Here is an 18874-nt window from a genome sequence, read left to right as displayed (position 1 = left end):
ATATTCCACAGGTCACCTTCGGATTAAATGAAAGAAATAGAAAATAAAAAAAGTCTAACAAAAAAAAAATAGAGAGAGAGAGAGTCATTTTGAGAATGTTTCAATACACGTGGGCTTATGTAATTAGTTCGTTTAGAATTTTATAAAATCTCATATTGACTTTTTTAAGAGTGAAAATTTTTTCTTCTTAATTCCAAGTTTCAAAAATAAAATCATACTCAAATTAACTCACACGAGAATCGGTTGAACATCCAAGTCTTTTGAAAAGTTGGTCAGATCATAATAGGTTGATTGGGTCAAACTGAGTAGATTGATTTCAAATGTTGGAAACGTTCTTAATCTTTTACATATAATGATTTTTGAAGAATTTAGCTATTTATTATTTGTTATAAAAGATAAAAATTGTGGTGCTAGCATCTACTATTTCAGCTTTTAAATAGAAAAAAAAAAATGTTAAATTATGCTTTCACCCATGTGGTTAGGCATAATTGTATGGCGACCCCATACATTTTAACAATTGCACTTACCTCCCCTATAATGATCTAACAGACTCATTTACTCCCTTCTGTCTAGGGGTGCACATTGGATTGAGTAAATCCGATAATCGAATAAATCTGAAGTCTTTTGAATTGGATTGGATTGGTTCGAATTGGTTCGAATTGAGCATGGTTTGATTCAGGTGTAAATTGTATAAAATAAAATAAAAAAAATTCTGAGTGATTTGGCTCGGTTCCAAATTAGGGGTATAATAAAACCAAACCAATCCGAAATATCTATTATATTATATTTATTTATTTATTTAAAAATAAAATCATTTTTTAGTTTCGTTCTTCTATTCTCTATTTCTCTCTTCTCAAGTTTGAAGAAAACCTAATCGTCGTTCGTCCCCCTTACCTCGCCACCTCGTCGGAAAATGAAAAGGTAACCCATCTCTCTCTCTCTTTCTCTCTCTCTCTCTCTCTCTCTCTCTCTCTCTCTCTCTCTCTCTCTCTCTCTCTCTCTCTCTCAACTGTGTTAGTATGTTACGAAGAGGTAGCTTATCAAAGTCTTCTACTTCATCTCCTCTATTTTTTTCTAACAAAAACTCATAAAAATGTACACAAATCTCTCTCTCAACTCTCAAATGGATCTATCCATTTATGGAAAAACTTTCTCAAAGAATTTGATTTCTTGTTTTTTTATGAAAACCTTTATACCGGGTTTGTTAGATGAGATATACTATAAACCTAGACTTGGATTCGTTAATCTACCATTTCTAGATTAGTTTCCTCACTAATCCATCCAAAATATCAATTTTAAAATTGTAATTTTTTTTTTTTTTAGTCTCATTAAACTTCCTCTAATTTTCAATTTATACAAATTTCAGTCAAAATTTAATCATAAAAGCATTTTCATTTTAAAAATAGGCATTATTTATGATTTGATCCAAAGGGTTCATCTTTTGAAAGAAAAAATACTAGTTTTTCTATTTTAAATTTTAGCTTTGTTTATTTTTAAAATTTTAGAAATTGTTTAATCACAAAATTTTATGTTTGGTTAATTAATCTGAGTTTGAATCTTCATACTTATTTACTTGATAGCTAAAGATTTTAACAATAAATGTAGCTTAAAAACAAATTTAATGTATTTTTTTAATTATTTGAGTTTGAAAATTCACTCTCATTTTTTATGTTTTTGAAGCAAATTTCATAATAAAAAACTTATTTTGAAAGTGGATTCAGCTTTTCTTTCTTCTATTTTTGGAGTTAATTTCTGTGATCTTCTTCACATTCAAATTTTAAAAACACTTTGATGCAGGTTCTTGATATTGGTGTTAAAAATGACTTTGATCTAGAATCATCCCTTACAAGGTAAGTGTTAAATGATTTTTATTCTCTAATTTTTTATTTTGCTTAGTTTTAAATTTTAATTATTAACTATTTTAATTTTACTATTGAAAATAACAAGTATGAGAACCGAAAATTGATCCGAATCAAGGTTGGTTTGAATTGGTTCGTTCAAATTTATAAAACCGATCATGTTTGATTTGATTCCAATTTTGCCAAAATCCAAATCATGTTCACCTGTACTTCTGTATAGGCCTTTCAATGGATAATACGAATTCGAATTCGAATTCGTATCCAAAAAATCGAATATTATCCGAAAGTTTTGGATAGTAGATTTGAATTCTGACATTTTTTTAATACTCGGTAGTATTTCAAATATTGATAAATTTGATTCGATAATATCCGATTCATTTTAGATATAAAAAAAATTATTTTTTAATATAAACCACTGTATTCTCATTTCTCAAGACCATTCCTACAGAGTTTAAAGTTTCCAGTCTTCAACCTCATCTTCTTAAAGGGGTAATGAGAGGGTAAGAGAGCAAAATAGCATCTGATCTTTAACACCCTCCATAAAAGAGAGGTAAGTGCAATTGTCAAAATGTCAGGGGATCAATATAGAATTATACCAAATCAGAGGGTCAAAATGTAATTTACCCAAAAAAAACATATTATTATTTGGGCCCTTGCATGTCTAATTGTCTTTCACAACGGCTTTATTTATGAAGGCTGTTTGTTTTGAGCCCACCCACACATTATATGTATTTTGCATCCCTTTGTGAAAATTTAGGGATGACAATAGTTGCCCGGTCGGGTCGGGTCGGGTCCATATCTTGTTGAGGCACTAAGGGTATTATGAAAATTTACCAAATCCGACCCATTTAATAATCGTGTCAAAAACTTAAACCCAACCCATTAATAGATATAACTGACGCAACCCATATATATCAGGTTTCATAAAATTCTAATTTTTATTGAAAAAAATAAGTTCCATTTCCACCACTAAATATAATTTTGTCCTCTACAACCATATTGCAACAAATCATGTTTTTGGATGTCATAAGATGATGTGGTTAGAAAAAAATTATTACTAATTTAAGGTAATTTTTCTCGAATGGATCACCATGTTAGAAATTAAATACTACATGTCTCTAAATTTAAATGAAAAAAATAGAATAAAAAAATATAAATATAAATAAATAACTTAGTAAGGAAAGTGTTTTTTCTTTCATAAAATAAAATCTTAATCATTAATTATTTGAAAAATAACTTAAAATATCATTTATATTTTATAGAATTAAAAAAAAAAAAAATTGTACTATGAAAAAGTTATTGGAAATTCTAGCAAAAAAAAATGGATAATTTAAAAAGTTCTTAAATAATTATTAATATATTTAAAAATACTAATTAATGATAGAATAATTAAACGTGTCAAAACGGGTTAAGTGAGTTGATGCCCCTAACCTGGACACAACCCATTTAATAATCAGTTAGAAGGGTTGACAACTATTATGAGTATGACACAAACCTAATAAGACTTGACTTCAAACCCTCTAATTCCGTGTCATTTACGAGTCATGTTTGTGGGTCATGTTAAGATTGTCAACCCTTAAAATACACTTTGAAAATTGAATTTTGTATCGGAAATACCCTTTAAAATTTATTTTTTACCAAAGTACCCTCTAATTCTAATTTCCAAAGCATTTTTATTGCACTTTAATGTGTGCCCTTAAGGCCGATGTTAACAAGACCCAAATATCAACATAAAATTAATAACTACCACCTAGTATGTCTCAGTATTCTTAAAACCAATAATTATGTCCACAAGAAGCACTCCTGTGTCCTCCATCTGAATAATCAATCATGTCCGCTATCCCTAAGATTTTAGGTGGACCAAACGAATCTTGTTTTTCTTTTTTTTTTGGGGGATGGGTAAGCAAGACTTGAACCCACAACCTCAAAGTTGCTTTGCAGTGAGTCAATCCAGCTAAGCTATGTGTCTTAGCCTATAAACGAATCTTGTTCCTCCATTTTATGGTCCAAAGCCAAGTTTTCTGTTATTGAAAATTTGGAACACCTTAGCACGAACGGAATAAACTCTTGTTTTTGTTTAGTTTTGAGGCAAAGTAGTCTAGAATTAAATAGATTCAATTAGGGGAAATATAATAAGATGTAATGGGAGTTTATTAGTATTTTGTGACCTCAAGATTGTTCCCATATCACTCATCCTAACGTGAAAGTGTGTAAGAACCATAAATGCTTCTTGACTCGTATCTTGATGAAAAGAATTTTAAGGTTCCTAATGAGTGATGAGGTACAATATTGAGGTCACTTCAGCATTATTCTTTATTAAAACCAATAATTTTATTAACAAGAAGCATAAAGTTTTCCAATTATTTTAGCTTCTGCGTCCTTCATCCGAAACAATCATGAACAATGATATTTACAGGTTTGAAGTACATCAACTAGTTTCCAAATTGTTTCCTCACTTAACAATACTCGGAGGAAATGAAACTAGAAAACAATCATTTTTTATATCAAACAATCATTTTTTAAGTCATCTTACATACTTCATGCAAATTTAATTCTTGAGAAGGATACGCTTCGCTTCACTTATTTTCCGATTGAGAAGGATCAGAAGACTTCAGCATTGGAGCCTCACTTTCCCAATCAGCCTTCAAAGGAATCTTCTCTTTCTTGGAAGGATATAAGACGTAATGTTGGAACATGAAGATAAGGTCAAAGAAAATAGATACCTGAAAAAGAACTTCATTAATGCACTTTCTACATCAAATTTTGGTTCAAAAGAAAGCTGGTTCTTGACACTTGTTGTTTCAGGTTAAGTGCGGACCCGCCTAAATCTAACCCAAGCCCCAAACCATTCAACAAGCTAAGGCATATGGGTCATGTGTGTGATTGAGAAATAAAATTTAAATATAGTGTTTATTGTATGTTGAGGTTTAGTCCTATATGAGGTGTTCCAAGAACAAAGAGAACATATTCATACCAAGGAAAGCAGGGTCTTCCCTATATTCCCATAAAAGTTAAGCCAAGAACCTGCATTATAAAATGAGAAATTAAAACATAACATAGTTCATAAGCTCAAGCATTAATTAATTTCAAATGGTGAAACTCTTTGTTGATGGAAGAGGTAGCGCACCTTGATCTATAGATTGCATAGCCATCTGTGTGTAGGTTGTCACACCTCCAAGTAAATCAAGTAAAACGTTGTAAATGCTCCACCCTAATGTGCTCTTTCGCTTGAAGTTCATGAAGGCCTATATGAATTTTGTTTTATAAATAATAGGTTCAAAAGTTATCCTTTGACCAATAGGATGCACTAAAGAAAGCTCTCATGTAGTGCATTTTAATCATGATATTGCAGCAAGAAGTGTCACATACATAAGGAATCAAAGCTAGAAAAGGACCCATTCTGTGTAAATTTACAAAATGTACCTTTTGCACTTGAATTAAGAAACTAATTTGAAGAAAAAAATTATCTAAAAATATTTATTTTGTTTAAAATGAGGGAAGAGTTCCATTTCTTAATATAATCTCAAAGTCACAACATCCAATTGAAGTGCATCATCTAAAAGTTTAAAAGACAACTAAATTGATAAAAGACTGCAAAATGTAAAATAGAAAATGTGTAAAGCAAAGAATTCAAAAGAAATGGTAACTCTAACCTGGGGAGTGTATTTGATGACTGTCATGAAAACTTGTATTTTGCTGCAATGGGAATGCAATTGTGAGAAATGAGACAGAATCTCATTAAACTTCAACTTATTTGATGAAACCACATAGAAGTCACACAAACCATTTCCACATAAATTGAACAAAAAGAAGACATTAAACAAATTCTAATTTGATCTTCTACTGCTTAAATTTTCACTAACTATTTTGGAGAATGTTCATCAGTTGGGTTGTGAACTATCACATAATCAAATCTAACATCAATTGTGGATAATTCAAACAAACTAAACACATCAGCTCTAACCTATAACTTCCATCCATATGAAGCTCAGAGATCTATACAACTTGTACAAGAGTCGCAAATCATGGTCACCTCCTTGAAGGTGCCAACTTAGCTAAGTTAGTAAAGGAGTGTGGAGTGTTGATCCAAAAGACTGATATGTTGGAGAGGGGGAGAACTATGAATATAAGAGGGTCACAAAGCTTAACTGGGTATGACACACCCGAGAGTGGAGGAAAATATACGCTCAACACTCCCCCTCACACATAATGGTGGAAAGAATCAAACCCATGACCTATATGAACCTAGCACTCTGATATCATGTTAACCAACTATTCCAAAGAACCAATCTATTGGAGAGGGGGAGAAGCATGACATAAGAGGGTCACAGGGTGTAACTGGGGTATGACACACCGGAGAGTAGAGGAAAATATAAACTCAACATTGATCCCACAACCTAGGTTCAACTATAGTTGAACCCACATACATGTTGACCCCTAACCACCCTTGCTTGCCTAGTGAAAAAAAATTGTCACCTCTTCGTAAACAAGAAAAATTAGGAAGATTCTTGTTATTGATCAAGAAAAAATATGAACATAAGGCTGCACATATTTTTAATGTAAACGCTTTATGAAATGACATTGGTTGATATCCAAAAAAAAACTATATTTTCTGCACTAAAAGTCACTTGAGAAGCTTAGGGCCTGTTTGGATACCAGGAGCAGAACTACTCTTCCAAAGAACAGGAGCTGAAGTACTCTATGGAGGAGCTGGAAAAGTAATTCTGTGTAGAAAGGGCGTTTGGCAATCAACTTTGTGAAGTACTGGCAGAAGTACTTTTGTGCTGGAAGTCTGTTTGGGAACCATACTGACTTCTCATGACTTCTAGAAAAAAGACCAGAATACCCTTATATTATACCAGTTACTGTTTTTTATCTTTTAGTGTCATAATATGCCTTCAAACTATACTGTTTTTGACATTTTAACTATAAATATTAATATAATATAATATAATAACTATTAATATAATATAATATAATATAATATAATATTTTAAATATTAAATATTAATATAATATTTTAAATATTAAATATTAATATAATATGTTTAAATCCATTATACTCAAAATTTTAAAAAAATTTGACAGACTATTTTTGACATAGTATGACATAATATTAAAAAAAAAATTGACAGACTGTCTTTTAGTGTCATAATATGCCTTCAAACTATACTGTTTTTGACATTTTAACTATAGATATTAATATAATATTTTAAATATTAAATATTAATATAATGTGTTTAAATCCATTATACTCAAAATTTAAAAAAAAAAATTGACAGACTGTCTTTTAATGTCATAATATGCCTTCAAACTATATTGTTTTTGACATTTTAACTATAAATATTAATATAATATAATATAATATTTTAAATATTAAATATTAAATATTAATATAATGTGTTTAACTATAAATATTAATATAATATAATATAATATTTTAAATATTAAATATTAATATAATGTGTTTAAATCCATTATACTCAAAATTAAATTATTTTTTTTAATATTAATAAATGTTTCTTTCATTTGATTTAAGGGCAAATGAATTAGGAATATTTTCATAGAAAATTAATAAAGTTAAGGGTATTTTGGTAAAACGAACCGTTAGATTTTGACTCCCCGCAAGATGAGTTTTGAGAAATAGGTTTTCTCGACTTCTTCACAAAGAGTAAATTCTTGCTCTTGCGCGGAGTAACTCTTCGAAGGAGTTGTTCATCAAAACGCATCCAAACGACTTCTAACTCCCCGCAAGAGTCAGAAGTAGCCAAGGAGTCCTATCCAAACGCCTACTTAGGGTCTTCTTTGTCATGATCTTGCAGAACCTTAGGTTTTGTCCTTCCGCCAAGTCTTGGAGAATCTAGAAGAGGCCAAAAAGAAGTCTAGAGGGTCCGCAGGAAGATTCTAGAGGTGTATTGTTTAGGGGAGTTGTCTAGAGAGTTCCACGTCTGTTGGATTCCAGCCATGTGGTCCGATACAAGTTATTCCGTCAACCTCCCCTGGTCTATATAGGGGGGATTGACCCTCATTTATAACCAAGATCAAAGAGTGAGCAAAGCAAGAGTTACAAAACAATTCTTGTTTGTTTTTCCAACTCACTTGTGTTATCTTGGAGTGATCTGTTGAGTGGGTGCATGCCTTGGGAGTTAGAAGTGAATTCCGAGGACAAAGCAAGGAAAGTGAATTCATAGAACAAAGCAAGGAAAGTTGAATAGGACTATGAGGGGAGCCACCTCGAGTATCTTACGGAATCTATACTTGAAGAGGCTAGGAATATGATGTCTTGTACTAAATAAATCTCACGGAGTCAACAATAAACGTTCTTGTTGTTCACATAAAGATTAAATAAAAGCTCAAAATCAGTTCTTCAAAAACAAGGCAACTTACTTGAAGGTGGAGACAAGCCAAAGCCAAGAATGGGTTGGCCAAGCTATGAACAAACAAACTGCAGCAAAAACCCATACTACCGACGTTATTGCCATACAAGTCTTTGAGACCTTCTGAGTTCCACGCTGTACATAACATATCAACACATGCAAATAAAACATGAAACATCGTTGTCTAAGAAATGAAAGTTAAAGGAAAGCAATTGTCACTTATTGAAGGATAGAATCACTAACTTCATATATGAGAACTTGGTACAGTGAAAATGTTACTAAAACAACAGAATGAGTTGAGAAAGCTACATCACTTGCAGCTACTGGGATCATCTGCACATAAACCAAGCCGAAGGTAGTAACCTTCTTCACCCTTCATATATATATAATAAAAAAAACACCTAATGGTGTAAATGCACATTGTTAACCAACCCACTACTCCAAAAGACCGATCTTTTGGAGAAGGGGAGAACTATGAATATAAGAAAGTCACGGGGGTTATCTGGGGTATGACACACCCAAGAGTGGAGGAAAATATACACTCAATACTCCCCATCACCCATAAGGGTGGAAAGAATCGAACCCGTGACCTATACAAACTTGGCGCTCTGATACCATGCTAACCAACCAACTACTCCAAAAGACCAATCTTTTGAAGTGGGGGAGAACTATGAATATAAGACGGTCACGGGACTTAACTGGGGATATGACACTCCCGAGAGTGGAAAAAATATACACTCAACACACATAAATAATTGTGTCTAATTCCAAACAAGCAAATCAACTTAAAATAATTATAAGATGACAATGTTTGCAAATCCCCCCACCCACAGCCACAAATTTCTATTTGTCAAATTAGATGTTCTACTTAATTCCACTAAAAATTGATCAAATGTGGACTATAAACAAGGTAAATGTGGTTGAGAAAATGAATTTTCAAGAAGCCAATTCGAAATTAAACTTCAAAATCTAGACCATGTTGGACTGGTTTCGAACTCCATAAACAACATGACCATCAGAATCATCATCAGCCTCGCATAAATCTACCAAAATCAAGAAACCCATAATAGAAAACGACGAAACCTATAAAAACTAACTAGAAAACGAACCTCCCCATATCCGTACTTTTCGCGATATTGCCTCTGAACAACAGGGATAAAGAAGAGAGACGCGTTGTAGGTGAGATAGGATATGTGCTTCGTCAAATTCAGGACTAAATAGTCGAAATTCAACCCCACAACACTTCAAAAACAGAAATTGAACAACATCCATATGAGAAAATCGGATCAAAATATGATAAAAACACACTTTTTAAGCCAGAAAATCGCAAATTTTATAATAAAACCGAATAAAAAAACAGACCTTTTTCTTCTATAATTTAAGATGACTTGAGGGTACCAACTTAAAGACCATGAGAAGAAAGCGATCCAACCCAGAATCTGGTATGTGAGTTCGAGAGGAAAAGAGTTCCAAGACGCCATTTTTTACTCTCCCACTTCACCTGATCATGAAGAATTTCAGCGATTTCGCTCCAATGTTACCTTAGATTCCAATGTAAGATTCCACGCCCACCAGTCACCGCACGTATATTCCAATGTGTCCCACCTTGGGATGTGTAAATTTATAAAGGTGATTTAGACATACCCCTCTACATTTTGGATAATATTAGAGAAACCCTCCTGTATTTCATAACTGATGATATGCCTCTTGACCTAGGTTATGGAATAGAGACTAATGTAAAATAACTTAAATACCCCTATTTTCAAAAAATTTATCTGCTAATGTTGATTGATTTTTGGATAAAAAATTAAGAATGACTGAACATAATTCTTGTACTCAAATGTGAACCAACCCTTAAATTCGTTAATTATAAGTGTTTCTTATTTTCATACGGCATCGTACAAGTTCCTTTTTATTTCTCTTTCTGAGAGATTTTTTGCTCAGAGAAAAGTCAATCCAAGATTTCAGAGAATCATTGATAACTAATTGCAAGAAGTCTAGCAAGGGAAATTTTGTAAATTGGGGATGCCTTTAATACACGTGGGTTCGTGTTTTGGTTTGTTTTGAATTCTATGAAATCTCAAATTTATTTTTATGTGAAAAAGAAATTCCCTTATTTATGCCCAAGCAAATTCCAAATTCCCAAAATAAAATCATACCCGGATTGACTCATATGAGGCTCAATTGAGTATGCAAGTCTTTTGAAAACTTGGTCAAGTCATAACACGAACGATTAACTCAAACCAAGTAGATTAGTTTCAAATGTTTGAAATGTTTCTATTCTTTTAAAGTTCAATTTTTGAGACCTAGATTCTCATTGGCTCTTGTGCATTGAAGGCATCTCAGTGGATAAAATATGGGTATTTTGATAAATTTGGATGCTTTTCAATACATGTGGACCAATGAGAGTATGGGATCTCCAAAAATCTTTTGTAGATAATGATTTTGGAAGAATTTAACTATTTATTATGAATAATGATTTTCTAACACCCCTCTGACCTACCCCCCCTCACAAAATCGTAGATCATTTGCCTTGGGATACATAGAATTATAAATCTTTTCTTGTGTATCCCAAGGAAAATGATCTATGATTCTGTGATAGGAGCATGGGTCAGAGGGGGTGTGAGATTATCACAACCCATTTATTATTGAGTTGTTATAAAGAAATTGTGATTGTAGCGTCTACGATTTCAGCCTTTAAGTAGAAGAAACAAATTATTATTTTTTTAGATATAAATCAACATGGCTGTGCATGTATGGCACGCTAGATTTATTATTCACAAAGGTAATTTGTTTGAAAAAATTGCTTAAAGGTCCCTCACGGAATAAGTTTTCAACGGTTGCTTAACAAGACATTTAGTAACTTTTTCATTCTAAATGGTTTGTAGGCCTCATCTCCCATATTTCTCACGATTGAATGTCCTAACCGTGTGAACTCATTGTTTTCATCCAAAAATTAGATTTTTGACATCTCAATCGAGTTTCAAAAACTCCATTTCATCTTAAAGAATTTAAGAAAGAAGCAATATCCGAGGATTTTTTTCACTTTTTTTTTCTTAATTTTTGGATGAAAATCGATCAAGAATGGTTCTTCTGGTTGAAATCATCTAAATAAGTCATTATCTCAAAATTTTAGTGAATCTTTCCATGTATTTTAATCGGAAAAACTTGAAAATGGGTGAGTTTTACCGGTGTCTAGTTCACCACTTATTATTTAATAAGTATTGAACTCAATAGTAAAAAGTGGTGAACTCGACACTACGTAAAAAAGTGGTAAACTTGACACTAAATAGTGATGAGTTTGAGACGGTAAAAATTTTAAACTCGATAGTACGAGAGACCATTTAGAAAGAAAAAATTTACTAAATGTCCAGTTAAGCAACTGCACGAAACTTAAAGACTATTTAGAAAAAAAACCAATCCGTGAGGGTTCTTTAAGTAATTTTCGCAATTTGTTATGTGCTCACTGACACAGTATATGTGTTTTGCCTCCCCTTTGTGATTACGCATCAAAATATCAGCATAAAGTTGATCACAACCACCAACTCTGTAGACGGTTTTTAAAACCAATAATCATGTCCATGGGAAGCATTTTAAGTTTTCTGTGTACTTGTTCTGAATAATCATGTCCACTATGTACACTTTTTAAGTACATCAACTAGTTTTCAGATGCCCAACGAAAATTAAACTAGAAAATTATAAAAATAAAATAAAATAAAACACCCAGATTTATTTACATCATCTTACATGTTTCTTACAAATTTAATTATTGAGAAGTATCAAGAATTCCACTTGAAATAGATACTAAGATAGGGTAGGGGGCCTCACACATTTTCCGATTGAGAAGGATCGTACGACTTCAGCAGTGGAGCGGTGTTTTCCCCATCAATCTTCGACGGAATCTTCTTTTCCTTGGGACGATATAGTACGTAATGTTGGAACATGAAGAGAAGGTCAAAGAAGACGGATACCTACAAAAGAATTTCACTTTCAAATAGAGAAGCTAAGAATGCTTCTGTAGACACCTCAATTTAAACGAACCCACTCGAGAAAATCCAAAAATCATCAAAAGGCCAAAACATTTGAAAATTATGACGACACCAAAATCCTTCGTAGAAATATGGTTTTTGAGAATCACATATCTACAGCTTCCTCATTAAAAAAATATATATATATAATATGTCATTTATAGCATGCTTTCAGCAATAAAACAAACAACCATTTTGAAACACATTCACTATTGTTAACTAAATTTCAGAACTATTTCCTTGCAAAATTAGTACAAGTTCCTAAACCCTTGGGCTCTCGATTATGACTTCTATGTTAGGTGGCAACTATCGCTCATTATGAAATATATATCGGGCATCCCAACTATAGAGAGATTGAAATTAAAATAAAATAGAAAATAAATTTCTATAAGCAGAAGGGAAACATATTTCATACCAAGGAAAGTAGGGTCTTCCCTATATTCCCATAAAAGTTAACCCAAGAACCTGCATAAAACGAGAAATTAAAACATTAAAAAAAAAAAAAAAAATTGCATAAACTTGAGCATTAATTCCAAATGGTACAACTCTGTTGTTAATGGAAGAGATAACAGACCTTGGTCTATAGACTGCACTGCCATCTGTGCGTAGTTTGTCAAACCTCCAAGTAAATCAAGTAAAATGTTGCCAATGCTCCACCCCTTTGTGCTCTTTCGCCGAAAGTTCATGAAGGCCTGTATTCCATGACGTTGTCTTTTAATTTAAATGGATGATTAATATTAAGGTTTAACAAGTATCAAAAGGACCAACCTTTTGCGCCATCTTCGCAAATAAAATATAAAGCATTAATGGGTGTATAAGTTCTGTTTTGGATCTCTCATGAGTTGGAGACAATCAAGATATAAACCGTAGATTTTAGTTTTCGTATGTCCGATAGGATACACTTAAGAAAGCTATTGTGTAATGCATCAAAGCCATGTTGATAAACAATCTCAACTATCAGATTGCAGAAAATATAGAAACATTCTGCATAAAATTATGGTACAAAATGTGTCTTTTGATGTTAATTAACAAATCAATTTATAATAAAAATATCTAAAAGAGTTTATTTTGTCTTAAAACGAGGGAATGGGAGGTAAAGCTAACCTGGGGAATGTATTTGATGACCGTCATGATAACTTGTACTGTGCTGCAATGGGAATGAAATTGTGAGACATGAAACTGGAACAAATTAAAATTTAACTTATTAGATGAAACCACATAAAAGTTGCACAAACTATTTCTAAATAAATTGAACAGAAAGAAGCATCATAACTTGTTCCCACGAGAATATGGAGATTATTCTACAGCATAATTTTTCACTAAAGGTTTTAGAGAATATTCCAATTTCTAATGCAAATGTTTTATAAAATAAGATGGGTATTCTCTCATTTATTTCGAATAAAAGTCCAGGAGTGCATAGAAAGCTCTACAACATGCTCTCCTTTGAAAAACAAAAGGTCCAATATGAAAATTCTAGGGGTTTCTTATGCCATTCCATAATAATCTTTACTAATATAACCAGGTTCATTTTGGTCAAAAACCAAGAAAATTGCAATTGCACATCCCTTAAATCACGTTGGTTAGTTTTCAAAATTAGAAAAATACCCTTTTACTATGTAATCTTCAAAACCACCATTTAATTAATATTTTAAAATACAAATAAGCCCTTCAGATACATGTGCCACAATGTGAAAAAAACTTATATTTGACAGCCCAAGGCCGTCCAATTTCACAAAATTCGATGGACCAAGGCGTCAAAATTTTCATTGTCAAATATTTTTTTTCAATGGACCAAACTCGTCAAATTAATGGAGGATGTCAGAAATTTCATGGCTCTAAGCCATCGAATTGGGGAACATAAAAAATTTCTACAGTCATGGGTCATCAAAATTCAGTTTCTAAAATTTGTGAGTTTTGGCCCCGTCAAATTTTCGTGTCAAAATTTTCAATTTTCACAAAGTGTGCATTTGCACATGCCACCTTCTACTTGTATATAGTAGAAGAATTCTAGCTCTAGTTTAGGAGAGTTCCACGTCCGTTGGATTGTTTTCATATGGTTTGATCATGGGCATTCCGCATTCATTCCGCCTCAATTCTATATAAGGGTGAGAGTTCCTCATTTGTAACCAAGTCTTCTTCGTTCTCATTCATTCACATAAGTTGAAATGAAAGCTCAAAACCATTTATTTAAAAAGAGTGCAACTTACTTGAAAACAGAAACTAACCAAAGCCAAGAATGACTTGGCCAAGCTATGCACACACAAACTGCAAGAGAAATCCATACTATCGAAGTGATTGCCATACTAATCTTTGACACCTTCTGACTTCCACGCTATATAGAACACATTAACACATGCAATTAAAATATGAAATCTAGTTGGGAAAGGAATGATGGGTTAATAATGTCAAAATGAAAGCAAATGTCAATTGTTGACGAAAGAAAGAATCACTAACGTCATATATGAGAACTTGGTACAGTGTAAATGCTGTCAAAAGAACAGCATGAGTTGAGAAAGCTACGTCATTGGCAGCAACTGGGATCATCTGCACATACACCAACTAAATAGTAAATACGGTGTATTTGAAAAGTATCTTAGAGATCGTTTCTGATGATATTTACCCAAAATTTTAGCCTTTTGCATTTCTCATAAGTTGTAACATCTTTTCTAATTAACCAATAATATTTTAGAGATACCAATTTTTTTTTTTAAACAATCTTTTAGAAAGATTCTATTGTCACACCAACTTTTGCTAACATCACCCCCAATTCAAATGTAAATCACCAAAGAATTAGCAGATATGGTGTGCAAATAGAAGTTCTCATCTTTTATCATACCCTTACAATTTAAATACAAGTTCTGCTTAACAAGGTCATGCACTTACTGACTGCATGTATATTATTGTGTACGCTATCCTCACTTCGTTTCACAACAAAATACTCAAGTCCTTACGTATGGATATGTTGGCCATGAGAAGGAGCACAACCAAACAGATATTTTAATAAGATCTCGGGAAAATTATCTCTTGCCAAGTAAAATTGGTGTTTTAAAGAAAACACTTAGCAGAATCTTCCCACATTAATGACCTACAAGGTTACCATGTTTTTTTGTTTTTCTTTTCTTTTCCTTTTTTTCTCCTTTCTCTAGTGACTTAGTCCCAACAGATATTCATGAAAAAGAATCAGGATCATGTAAGGTTTCCCGTTCCTATAGAATAGGAACGGTGTCTATGCGGGACATTTTAATTAGAGTTTAACACATATTAGGCTCCTAACTAAGTCATCTACATGGCATGCATCCCGATGTGTTTAATCTCTAATTAAAAGGTGCCAAGTAGACACCGTTCCTATTTACAGCAACACGACACCTTACCGGACCGTGACTCCTTGAAATAGCTTAAAAAGATAAAGCTGGTGGATTCCTAATAAATAACCATTAATAAGACCTCGCCCATATAGTTAAACTGACTCTTGCCTTAAATCATCGCAAACAATTTCCAATTGCTTCAAGTTTTTGGAAACTCCATGATCAACGGCAATTTCCTACCAACAATTCTATGTTAAGAGGTAACCAACTTAATAAATGTGGCAGCTCGCAAAGTTGTTTGGTTAAAGTCTGTAAGTGTTGATACCACGACCTTGGTTCAAACCCGCCTTCACCATCTAATTACTCACCACTTAACCTCAATTGCTTAGCAAAAAAGGGAAACCAACTTCAAATAATTATCACAAAACAAAGTTTGAAAATTCCACCACCCCCAATCCCAAAATACAAACCAATTTAGTATCTCTAGTTATCAAAATGAATTTATTTTCTTTTGGTTCTACCAAAAATAATATGAATTGTGGACCAAAAACCAAGTAACAGTTATCAAAAATGAAATTTCAAAAGGGTGATTTACCAAAACATGCACTGAAAATTGAAAAATTACCAAAACGGCAGTGTTCATTTTACAGTAAATACTTTCCCATTTTAATTTCAGTAAAACAGTTTTAAAAAAGTTATGTTTCATAAAACAATGATTTTTCCCCACTTTAACGAAAATATTTTAATTTTGAAAACGGTTATTTACCAAATTCGGAATTAAAATGAATAGTGTACTGTTTTCGGAATTTTTCAATTTTTGTCGACCTTTTTGGGAATTTTCCCTCAATCCCAAATCAGAATTTAAGCTTCAAAGAATAACAACCAATAATACCTTTAAAAAAAATTAAAAAAATTAAAAAAATCATGAACAAAATCACAGAACCCATATTGAAAAAAATAAAGAAACATATAAAAATTAACAAAACGAACCTCCCCAAATCCATACTTTTCGTGGTATTGCCTCTGAACAACAGGGCTAAAGAAGAGAGACACGTTGTAGATGAGATAGGACGAGTGCTTCGTCAAATTCAAGAGCAAGAAGTCGAAATTCAATCCCACAACACTTCAAAAACAGAAATTAAACAATACCCAATTGAGAAATTCGAATCGAAATATTAAAAAAAAACACATTTTTTAAGCCAGAAAAATCGCAAAAATCAAAAACAAAAAACAAACCTTTTTCTTCTGTAATTTAAGATGACTTGAGGATAGAAACTGAAAGACCATGAGAAAAAAGCGATCCAACCCAGAACTTGGTATGTGACTTCGAGCGGAAAAGAATTCCAAGACGCCATTTTCTCTCCCACTTCACCTGATCAAGAAAAAAAAACAAAGAACTTGAGCGATTTAGCTCTGTTTCTGAAGGTATGACATAAATAAGAAATCACCACTCTTGAAAGATGAGAGTTGTTATTGGCAACCCAACTTTTACTTATTACATTCTAATTTAAAAAAATATATCAGTGGTTGAGACTTGAGAGTTGTAGCTTACATTGCTTTTGTCAAGTTGAAGTAATAAATTTCAACCAAACTTTAATCTTTAATTAGTGTGTGATAAACGATTAAAAAAGCTAGGGTGCAATAAGTAAAAGTTAGGGTGCCAAGAGTAGATTTCCAAAAGATTTGAAGGTATTTCGGGAGTTCGTTTTGTTTCCAACTTTACGGCGTTACACCAACGTAGTGAATTTGGACGAAATCCTCGACTTGTTCATAACTGATTCTCGTAGAAGCGCATTAATGTAAGGGTGACTAGACGCTAAAACCAAACGGGTCCCACATTTGATATCCTATTGGAGTTCCCCTAATGTAGAAGAGACAAATATAATAAGCCCATGAGCCACATCAGTTAAAAGTATGATGTTTCTCCTCGGGAGTAGTTCTCCTTGGGATCACCATTGTCAATACTAGGGATGCCATCGGATCGGGCCAAACTAAGAATCGAACCATACCCAGATAGTAAGGGTTGGTTTAGTTTAGTTTTATAGGCAATCAATTTGATTCTGAGTTGAAAATTTGAATAACTGATTGACTTAGTTCGATTCTCAATATAAGGGTGTCTTAGAATTGAATCAAATCGAGAACCAAACCAATATTTATTATATTAAATATAGTATTAGGAAGTCTTTTTGTAATTTCTTTCTCAACAGTTATAGAGAAGGGCAATTTTTTCGTTAAGATTTTAATGGGTATGAAGGGAGATTTTGTAACGAAGTTTTGAAAAAAAAGGTTTGAATGGAGTTGCTTCAATTTTAAGGGAAATTTTGTATTAAAAAAACTCTAAAATTTAATGGATTATGAAGGTGTGGGGATAGCTTTTCTATAAAAAATTGTGTGACATCTCGTTCTTTCACCGTCTTCACCTAAAACCAAAAAAGATGGATGGATAGATGATTGATTGTCCAAAGATGGTAGGGCTATTAATGGGCAGATTTGGATCGGTCTTGGTTGAGTCCTTACCTAGCCTTGGAGAGAGAGAGTGAGAGGCTACACCTAGACGACTCTTATGCTCCTATAGGGCTAAATTGGCTATGCCTGGACCTGGCCCTAACGGGCCAAGCCTTCGAGCCCAACTCTACCTTTGCAAGCTCAAGATCAAGGCCCTAACTCTTTTTCTTTAGGTCAAGTGAGGTCGGATTACTGGGCCAACCGGCTCACTTGAGACATCTAAAAAATTTGTGTTGTTAAGTTGTCAAAAAATTGGGTTAGGAAAGAAATAAATAGGTACTAAAAGGCGATTTCTTGATTGATGATAGTGGTGATGTACTGCCAAAAAATTGAGATGTGTTGATTGCTTGATTGAATTTAGAGCTAAGAATTAAGGAATTGATGAAATATAGATAAATAGATCGACACTATGAATGGTGGTCGAAGGATTGTTCGTCATGGACAAGACCGAGTTGTCTTAGATGAGTCATCCTGTCTTGAAAGAGATAAACCATTTAACTTGGTTTATAATCATTTATTAAATGTATATTACATACTACTCATTAGAAAATAATATAGATTACAAGATCATTAATCACAAATTTATTTTTTTCTTTAAAAACTAATTATATTAATTAAAATACTAAATCCCAATTGACTCGACCACATTTTATTGTCTTAATGGAGAGTTTCAAAATATCATTCAAGTCCTCTTGTTTGTCTTACAAAATGAAGTGAAACCTAAGACACAGTATATAAATCCATTTCATTATAGAATAATAGCAAAATGACTCGGTCAGACGAGATCTGAAATCCTGATT

General features: G+C 32.6%; 2 protein-coding genes across 3 annotated transcripts; both read right to left on the bottom strand.

Moving 5' to 3' along the window:
• Positions 1-4188: 4188 nt before the first annotated feature.
• LOC147395058 (cystinosin homolog) lies at positions 4189-16964 on the bottom strand. Of its 2 annotated transcripts, XM_086453646.1 has the most exons (9): positions 16926-16964; positions 9599-9722; positions 9346-9478; positions 8480-8569; positions 8247-8371; positions 5513-5555; positions 4987-5104; positions 4834-4883; positions 4189-4582 (listed from the first exon to the last, which is right to left on the bottom strand). In XM_086453646.1, the coding sequence occupies exons 2-9, from the start codon at positions 9715-9717 to the stop codon at positions 4436-4438; spliced, it is 825 nt and encodes a 274-aa protein (XP_086309772.1). In that variant the 5' UTR covers positions 9718-9722; positions 16926-16964; the 3' UTR covers positions 4189-4435. The 2 variants fall into 2 exon arrangements, with proteins under 2 accessions (XP_086309772.1, XP_086309771.1); XM_086453645.1 differs by lacking the exon at positions 16926-16964 and having other exon boundaries at positions 9599-9820.
• Positions 11926-16957, bottom strand: LOC147395059 (cystinosin homolog). Its single transcript, XM_086453644.1, has 8 exons — positions 16806-16957; positions 16560-16692; positions 14719-14808; positions 14472-14596; positions 13369-13411; positions 12839-12956; positions 12680-12729; positions 11926-12207 (listed from the first exon to the last, which is right to left on the bottom strand). Exons 1-8 carry the CDS (start codon positions 16922-16924, stop codon positions 12061-12063), a joined length of 825 nt encoding a protein of 274 aa, XP_086309770.1. The 5' UTR covers positions 16925-16957; the 3' UTR covers positions 11926-12060.
• Positions 16965-18874: the final 1910 nt, after the last annotated feature.

This window comes from Akebia trifoliata, chromosome 9 (assembly GCF_017979445.1).
Source record: "Akebia trifoliata isolate Shusen 1 chromosome 9, ASM1797944v1, whole genome shotgun sequence".
Taxonomy (NCBI): Eukaryota; Viridiplantae; Streptophyta; class Magnoliopsida; order Ranunculales; family Lardizabalaceae; genus Akebia; species Akebia trifoliata.
Note: the sequence above shows the minus strand (reverse complement) of the source record. Positions and strands in the feature narration are given on the sequence as shown.

Bases quoted from the DNA above. Each gene is read 5' to 3' on its own strand.
- LOC147395058 (XM_086453646.1), bottom strand. From the start codon at position 9,717: ATGGCGTCTTGGAACTCTTTTCCTCTCGAACTCACATACCAGATTCTG. The intron at 5,556-8,246 runs GTAAGTTGCCTT...TTCCCATTGCAG, and splicing joins TGGCTTGTCTCCACCTTCAA to CAAAATACAAGTTTTCATGA. The intron at 5,105-5,512 runs GTTAGAGTTACC...AAATTCATATAG, and splicing joins TCATCAAATACACTCCCCAG to GCCTTCATGAACTTCAAGCG.
- LOC147395059 (XM_086453644.1), bottom strand. From the start codon at position 16,924: ATGGCGTCTTGGAATTCTTTTCCGCTCGAAGTCACATACCAAGTTCTG. The intron at 16,693-16,805 runs GTTTGTTTTTTG...CTGTTTTTGAAG, and splicing joins TTAAATTACAGAAGAAAAAG to TGTTGTGGGATTGAATTTCG. The intron at 12,730-12,838 runs GTCTGTTATCTC...CGTTTTATGCAG, and splicing joins AGTGCAGTCTATAGACCAAG to GTTCTTGGGTTAACTTTTAT.